We start from the raw sequence: 8,955 nt of genomic DNA, 5'->3' as shown, positions 1-8,955 counted from the left end.
AATTAATTTAGGATGTTTAATCGAATTTAAAAATTTAAATTTAATTAAAAAATAACTAAAATATTCACAGAATTCTTTTAAGATACTAAAATACTTTTTTAACATCAATTTAAAAAAAAAAACAGAAATGCCCTTGTACGTTTATGCTTAAAGTATTAAAATATCCTTTAACCATTAATTCTAAAAGTCTAATTACCTTTATAATTTAATTTCTATGTTCTCTTTTACACACCCTTATAAGAATTAATTTAATTCGCTTCTCCTCTCTCTTCCTGTTTTTTTCTTTTCGCTTTGTATGGATGCTGTGTGAACACTGGCGCTTGGCGGTAGAGAAAGCTTCCGTTAGGTAGAATGATAGAATAACCTTGTATTGATATTCTTTAGCGCATTATTCGATTATTTTAATTTCTATATTGCAATATAATTTATGTTTCTTAATTCAATTGACTTTTTATTTTAACCTTTATTTGCTCGTACTGCACTTTTGATTAACCACATACTTGATGCCAAAACTTCTGTGTGCACAATTAAAAAATTGATGAAGAGATTAAATTTTATTTGTTGTTTACGGTATTTTCAAGTCCGACAAATTAAGAGCTAATTTACTGTAAATTTAAGTTTTATTTAAGAATTTGTCGTTAATCAATTAATTACTGCATGCACAAGAAGAGATTCAAACTCCTAACATTTATTTAAACAGATAAATAAACTAACACTTTGATCAACTCAAATTAATTATAAAGAGATTAAATTAGCTAGACGTTACTATTTAGATACAAAACACTATTTAAATAGTAAGGGTGGGAAGCTAAGTAAGTACATAAATAATAAAATTCTTTTTTTTTTTTGAAATAAAAAGCTCAACACAGTAAGGTGGAGCATCAACGTCTCAACAGAAACGTACTAAACAAATAAAATAAACTAATTTCTAATCATCTTCGACAAAAGCCATCAACAACCCAAAAGATCAAATATCATTCCACTCTTTGTAACTCTTAACGACCTGTTAACTACTTCTGCAACACCTGATTATTGATTCCTGAAAATTTTGTCATTCATTTTCAACCAAGTGCTCCAAATGATAACAATGAAACCAAACTCACCAATATTCTATTAATTTGACTGCACGATTGACTCCCTGAACCACGTAAACTTACGATCATTCAGTTCTATATCCACAAGTTCGATAAAACTGTTAACACACTAGCACCTTTTCTTTCTTCCAACTGCACAACCTCATTAAAGACACCCATATAGCAAAGATGAACCTGGCATATTTCCGATAAAAAACTCAACTCTTCTCACACAGCAAGCTTCTCTTCCCTTGTATGCGCACCATATACCAAGCAAACAGCACAAATAAAATTATTGTTTGTCAATTCCCCTTCTATACACAACCATCTCTCCCCTTTGTAACAATTACTCAACTTAAATATCATAACATCCCACATTATTAATAAACCTCCAGAAGCACCTTCCGATCCCACAAATTCCAAACTCACCGCATCATTACCCCAAAATTGCACTACATCAAACTTAGAAATCACCTCATTCTTTGTCTCTATCAATCTTAATATATTCACATTATTTTTACTCTTAAATTTTTTACCATTTTTCACTTTCCAACACCCCCTAAATCCCTCATATTCCACAAACTAAAATCATTTAAAAACTTTATTACACACCTTATTTCGGTTTTTAGGGCGGCACCTTCTTGCTTTCTCTTTCTGTTTTGCTTGCCTTCTTTTTTGTTCTAATACTTCATTTTGAGCTTGGAGAATAGCCATAATGTCCTCATCCTCGTCATATAAAACAGCTCCTGATTCGACAGCCAAATTCCAAGCAACCCTATTTTCAGCCATATCTTTATCCCAACTTCCTCCGTGTTCATCTTGATTAGTTTTACCGTCTGCATCCTGCTCTGAGTTCTCCGAATCTTCCAAGTTCCTTACAGCCCTTTCATCATCCAACTCAATTTCCTGCACCATTGTATTCTCATCCTCTAAATCTGAATCTTGCACTGCATCACCCCTCATCAGACATATGCCAACATGCTGCTTACCACTCTCGTCCAAACTAGCGTGGATCTCATTAACTACACCTGGTGGAATGTTTTTTTCCGCTGTACTGTTCGAACAATTCTCCGCACCTCCGCCAATCTCTTTTCCGGCTTGATTCTGCTCGTCGGGTGTATAAGGGGCTTCACGCTCCTCCCTGGCCTCCACGCCATCAAGTTCAGCGCGGACATTATCACCTCCGCCTCTAGCAGGTGACTTCAACATTGCTCCCAGATCTGCCTCGTCGGCGCTATTCACCGTGGCATCAACCCCGCAAACTCCATGACTAGCCACGCCCCTCTCATCACCGTCGCCCGCAGCAGCCAGCAAGGAGGCCCTTTTAAAACGCATAATGACTTACTCTCCGTCGCACCACACAGCCACTTCACCGCCATACCCCACTAACATATTGGGCCTTATATGCTTCAACTCAGCCCCAACTAAACTTTTGTTCAACACCAGATCAACCCCTTCTTTCCGTTTATCCCCGTATTCCCAAGTCTCTGTTCTTTCAGAGATTGCTTCGTTGCTGATTGTTTGAGATTCTATAGATTTCGCACTCACCATAACTGCCGGATACATCAAAGGATTATTTATTCGCGTTTTCAAAAAATCCTCATGCCACTCATCCAAATCCTCAACAGCAAATACCTTTCTATCCTTGTCATGCTCTGCCTCCCGTAGTCCATGTGGCATCATTACCACTGGATCTCATCCCACCTCCAACGGTTCCCTCTGAATTTCTAGTTCTTCACTTCTATGGTGTTCCAAGAAAACTCTCTCTTTCTCGTTCACCTCAATATTCTTTTCTTTGATTTTTTCTTGTTTTCCATCAGGAAACTCCCTGACATCTTCATCGTGTGTAGTGATTTTTCCCCGGACATCAATCCTCCTCCTGTACTTAGCCTCACCCACAAAGATCTCTTTGCTCCTTAATCGCATTCCATTCATCTCCTTGATGGCCTTTAATGCACCTCCTTTTGTAGTATACCTGATAAAAGCAAACAGATGGATCCAGTCATACTTCTCTTTACGTGCCAAATAGATGTCATTTATCCTTCCTGTCCACTTGAACATATGAAACAATTCATTATTCGAAACATTGTCAGGTAAATTATCCACAAAAATTGTAAATGATTCACTCTCCAATTGGAGATACAAATCCGTGGATCTTTTTCAATATGAGGCTGTCTAACTTTATCCCGCCTTACATTAGACATAGATAGATTATAGAGTATCAGGAGTACTTACTCTCATATTTTTATTGAAACACTATTCTGTCAATCTTTTTCTCTGATTGTGTCGCGGACGGGGTTGATGTAGTGACTCTCATATGCTTTGGAAATTACTTTTAATTTTAAACTATAAGTAAATTATTTTTGCTTTTTTAATAAAATTCTTTTAATAAGTAAATTCTTTTAATAAAATTCTGTACTCCTAATTACAACACATCTAACATACAATATTATTATTTATGTGCTATCTCCTTACATTTAGATGATAGAGCAACAAGTAGCCAACAATTGATAACCGTGCATCAACATATGAATAACGTGTCATACATATTTATATATCAATCCTTAAGAAGCATACATTGCATATATAGGAGGAATTAACGAAAGCCCAGCAGACAACTTCCCACTTATTTAAGTATTCTTTTATATCAAGATCTAGCTACTGATTCTTAAAAAAAAAAACACACACACATACATATGTATTAAATTGAAGTACTTATCAATTTATTTGCCTAGCTATATGCTATTGGATCAGTATTATCCTATCACTTTCACGCTAGATCATTCTCCTTCCACCACAACCACTCTCCCGGTGGCAATTGAAGTACACAGCAGCAACAGGAGATCCGAGATTGTAAACTTGAGCAAAGTCGCGAGTGTTAAAGTTGTTACGCCACGTCGGAGCGTGTATCAGTTGCCTCCCCACCATTTGCTTGTACAGCACAAACACTATTCTATGTATTCCTGCCGTTGGTTCTGGACTCTCGTACTTCATTATCTCTTGCCCTGCATTATATTTTCTTACTTAACATATATAATATCACACAAAAATATTATTTTTACATTAAAATCAATTATTTAAATTAATTATTATAAAATTAACTAGTATGTATTTATATATAAATATAGTTATAATTTAATTTATTTTAATATATATTTTATACTTTTATATATATTCTATATTGTAGTAGCTAATTTTAATAGATAATTTTAATGTATATATAACATGGATGAATATAATATGCTACACTGTACTTTAACATTTTACATAAATCTTATGTATATATATGTGCTTACCGAAGCTCGCCCCTGTAGTTCCTGGAATGTTAATTACCAACCTGAGCAGTCATTTAAGAGATGTATCAAACTATCAATATATAAATCTTTCACAAATATAAAGTTTATACATTCGTTCCTCATCATTTATAACACAATCCATACCTATATACATTCTCTAAATTGTTTCTATTATTTTGCTTCTGGATGTTAATTATACATTCATCTGTTATTTTTTACTTCTATCTTTATTTTTATAAAGTAGTAAATAATGTTATATAATATATAGTTTTATGTTAATATATCTCATGAATCATATACGCTTTTGGACAGAGAATGATTTTTCGGTTAGGGTATGATATCTTTTTTGGATATATAGCTGTTGAAATACAAGTTTCAACGTACAGAAGGACTATAAGAGCATTTCCAATTTAGTTTTATATGTATTTTATTTTAAATTCTACAAAATGTTATATTGATATTTGTAAAATTATATATTATAAATAGTAATTGAGATTGAATATGAGATTTATTATTTTAATATAAAATAAAATTTAAAATTATTTTACTTCATGTATATGTCATATTTAAAACTCAAACTTCAAAATCAGTCTCATTGGAGATGCTCTAATTAACCGAGAAATAAAAAAAAATGATACCAAAAACAACCGACAAGCAGACTCCAACAAAAATAAAATAAGTCTTACGTAGCTCGTGGCTCGTTGAAAATCTTCTATTAATAAAATTTTGTGGGACAAAATCTATTAAAGAAAAAGAGTACATAACTGTATAAATTTAAAAGTGCAAAAATTGAAATATATATTTGCCTTTTGTAATATTTTATCTCTGTTGTAGTCTCTATTTGTTAAACATTTTCAGTTTTTCTTAAATGTTCACCACAATAACAAAATCCGAAAAACAGAAAGGAAAACGAACCGGAACACGAACACGTTAGGGTATGGTATCTGATCTATATATAGATATGTTAATTGTCATCACTTCAAAGTTCAAATAATTAGTTTGGTGTGATGCTAAGTAATGCAGGCTGTTTAGTAAAGAATACAATTAATTAGAAATGAAACCAATTTTAACCAATTAGTTAAAAAATAGGTTTATTACAAAAAATAATAATAATAGAAATAACTCTCCACTATCTTGATTTTTCAAATTTTAAAATAAAAAATAAAAAAGAGTTAACTTAATTAGCTTGTTATGTAATTGGTTTCCTAAATTTTTTTAATATATTTGTAATATATTTAATAAAGAAGAAATAACTTAAAAATAATAATAATAATAATAATAATAATAATAATAATAATAATAAACTATTTGATATTTAGATAATTAAGCCAACCTTCATGTAAACATATTCGACTTTTAGAGCAGTAAAGAAGGGAATAGAGGAACACATGTTACATATTCATCCACGTTATAAGATGGTGACCCATAACATACCAATGCAAATACTCCCTCATATTGGGATTAGTAGGACTAGGTGCATCAGGGTCTACCATAATCTGCATATACATATACATATATATATATATCATCATCATGACACGTAACCTTAAAATTAGTAATAGAGATGATCTTTTCAAAGATAAGAAGTGCATATATAGAGATACGTACCAGAGTGTAAAAGGTCCTAAAATCATCACCACCAACATCAACTCTTGGTTGTTTGGTAATTTGGGAGGGTTTGAAGTCAGAACAATTGACTACTTCTGAGTTATTGTTATACGCAATCCTCAAAGACACAGAACTTGTAAAGGGATCAACAACATCTCCTAACAACCTTCCAAGAGTAAGAGGGTCCATTATTATCTATGAATATTAATGCTATATATCCTAAATGTGTTACTACTTAATTATGAAAGGAAATATCTGTATGTACATCAATATATATACACGCGAAAATTTAAGGGGAAAATAAAAAGAAAAGCCAGCATATATCTCTTAAAAAGTTGCGAGACATGGACGAGACATCGATTTGAGATTTATAAGAATGCATGCATGAACTTTGCTTGAATCGGAAACTAAATTCCTGCGCAATTTGTTGGACAGTAGTTGTCGGAGGATAAAACAAACACATACTATATAGTGGAAGTTAAAATGCCAGATCTTTTCAAGGTTTGACCATTATGTATATTCCTCTTAGTTAAACTTATATAATATATACTAAGAGTAGATAGTAATAAGATGGAAGCTATTGTCAGTTTGTCACATTCAATAACAAGAAAATATAGTTGTTGTTTAATTATTCAAATAACATTGCTCAAAATTAAATGAATATTTTTTTTAATATGCTTGTGTTTTCTTATAATTCTAATTGCACTACTTCTCTTTCAGAGTAGCTGAGAGTTGACCACTTTTTGATAATAATAATTATTACATACTAAAAATAAATGTGCACTTTTGTTTGTTCATTATTACATATTTTTGGTGGAGTTTGTTTTAAATTATAAAATATATTCTCAAGAGTTACATTTTGAAAATATTATTCTTGGGAATTTTATTNTAATATTTCTAGAAAAAAACTGTGTTTGGTTCATAATATATATTTAACTTCCAAAATACTTAATTATTATTATTGAGTTAATTAATTATTTACGTAAAGAAAATACATCAATTATTTATGAAGAACGTATTAATATTTGACATAAATTATGCATTTTAGAGATAATTACAGGAGTAAAATGGATAATATTTTTAGTAATTATTGATTATCGAAAACTTGATGATAAGAATAAAATAGAATTTTATTTCAAATGTTAAGAAAAAAATAAATCAAATTAAATATTAAAGAGAGTTTTTGAAACTTTTTAAAAGTTTCAAGGGCAAAAATCAATGTTTACGCAATTTAAAAAAATCAAAACGGTATTTCAGCGTTTTAAAGACGAAATTAAAGTATCTAATTTCTAATATGTTTAAACAACCTTAATCCTGAATTGGTATTTGTTAGGTACCATACAAATGATACAACAAAATATAAAGATAAAAAATAAAAAATTTGTATAAAATATGAAAATAATTGAATAACTTTCTTTGAGAATTATAACTTCTCTCTATCACAAGGAGACTACAATAACACTCTCTCTTGACAAAAAGAAGAATATACTTCTCTCTATATATATAGGAGAAAACTACTCAAAGAAATATTATGTTATTCTATCTGGATGACTTGATTGAAATGAATTAAAGAAAAGCTCAATTTATAGGTGAGTATTTTTCATGGTTCTGAAAACCGAACCGGACCAGCCGGTTCAACCGGATTAACCGAGAATCGGTCACCTAGCCGGTCCGGGTAAGGTCAGAAAGCATTTGGCAAAAAACCGGTCAAAAAACTGGTCGAACCGGCGGTTAACCGGTGAACCAGAAGAATCGTCCGATTTTTTTACGGTTTTTGGTTTGAAAATAAAAATGCTAAACGGCGTCGTTTTGGGAGTTTAAAAAAAAAAGAAAAAGAAAAAAGGGGCTAAATGCCTAAACGAGTAAACGAAGCCCTAAATCCCTAATGTTCACAGAAATCACCCAGATCCCAGAACTCCAGAAGCCAGAAGAGAAGAAGAATCACTGAAAAAGCAGTTCACACCCACAGTTCCACCGCCATCGCCACCGCATCCCGCAGCGACAGCAGCGACGGCGTTGAGCACGGCAACCACCACCGCGTCCTGTTTCGTCACCGAACTCGCCCCCTGTTGCGTCGTCGCCGAGCTCGCCTCCTGTTGCGTCGTCGCCGAGCTCGCCTCCTGTTGCGTCATCGCCGTTACTCGCCGCCGGTGATACTCTGTTATTCACTTGTTCTATTATTCCTCCTTGCTGCTTCATGATTTGTGGTTTTTGATTTGCTGAGGTTATTTGAATTTTTTTGCTGCTTCATGGTTTTGTGGTTTTTGATTTGCTGAGGTTATTTGAATTTGTTTGCTGCTTCATAGTTTTGTGGTTTTTGATTTGCTGAGGTTATTTGAATTTGTTTGCTGCTTTAAGGTTTTGGGTTTTGATTTTCTGAGGTTATTTGAATTTGTTTGCTGCTTCATGGTTTTGTGGTTTTTGATTTGCTGAGGTTATTTGAATTTGTTTGCTGCTTCATGGTTTTGTGGTTTTTGATTTGCTGAGGTTATTTGAATTTGTTTGCTGCTTCATGATTTTGGTTGCTGAATTATTTATTTGTTCATGGTTTTCTGAAGTTATTTTCTGGCCTTTGATTTTCTGATTGTTACAGATGGAACAATCACAAAGTAACCCACAGCCACAAGATAATGCTGAGAAGTGATTGAGCAATCTGGAGCAGTTCTTGTAGGCGATCACGCCCTCTGTGCCTGCTTAGTATCTTTCTATGGTTAGTTTTCAGTAACTAGCTGGCAAGTTTTGGCTGGAATTTTTAATAGTTGTGGCTAGGTTAGGGAAGAAATCGTTTCTTTAACTAAGTTATGTAATTTATTGTAGTATTGTCATTGTTTGTAACGGATAGATTTAATGGCTGGTGTGACAATAAGGAGTAACATTTTGAAGGTCTGAATAGGATCAATGAATAGAAAGGAGAAGTGAGTTTCTCATCCATAAATAAAGAAGTAAGCTAGTAAATGATTATTTGGTATTTGATTATT

At 32.5% G+C, this 8,955-nt stretch overlaps 1 protein-coding gene across 1 annotated transcript; it reads right to left on the bottom strand.

Moving 5' to 3' along the window:
- Positions 3,640-6,492, bottom strand: LOC107608205 (protein HEADING DATE 3A-like). Its single transcript, XM_016310067.2, has 4 exons — positions 5,978-6,492; positions 5,804-5,865; positions 4,370-4,410; positions 3,640-4,078 (listed from the first exon to the last, which is right to left on the bottom strand). Exons 1-4 carry the CDS (start codon positions 6,164-6,166, stop codon positions 3,849-3,851), a joined length of 522 nt encoding a protein of 173 aa, XP_016165553.1. The 5' UTR covers positions 6,167-6,492; the 3' UTR covers positions 3,640-3,848.

This window comes from Arachis ipaensis, chromosome B07, assembly GCF_000816755.2.
Source record: "Arachis ipaensis cultivar K30076 chromosome B07, Araip1.1, whole genome shotgun sequence".
Taxonomy (NCBI): domain Eukaryota; kingdom Viridiplantae; phylum Streptophyta; class Magnoliopsida; order Fabales; family Fabaceae; genus Arachis; species Arachis ipaensis.
The sequence above is the reverse complement of the archived record's forward strand: the minus strand, read 5'-3'. Positions and strand labels throughout refer to the sequence as shown.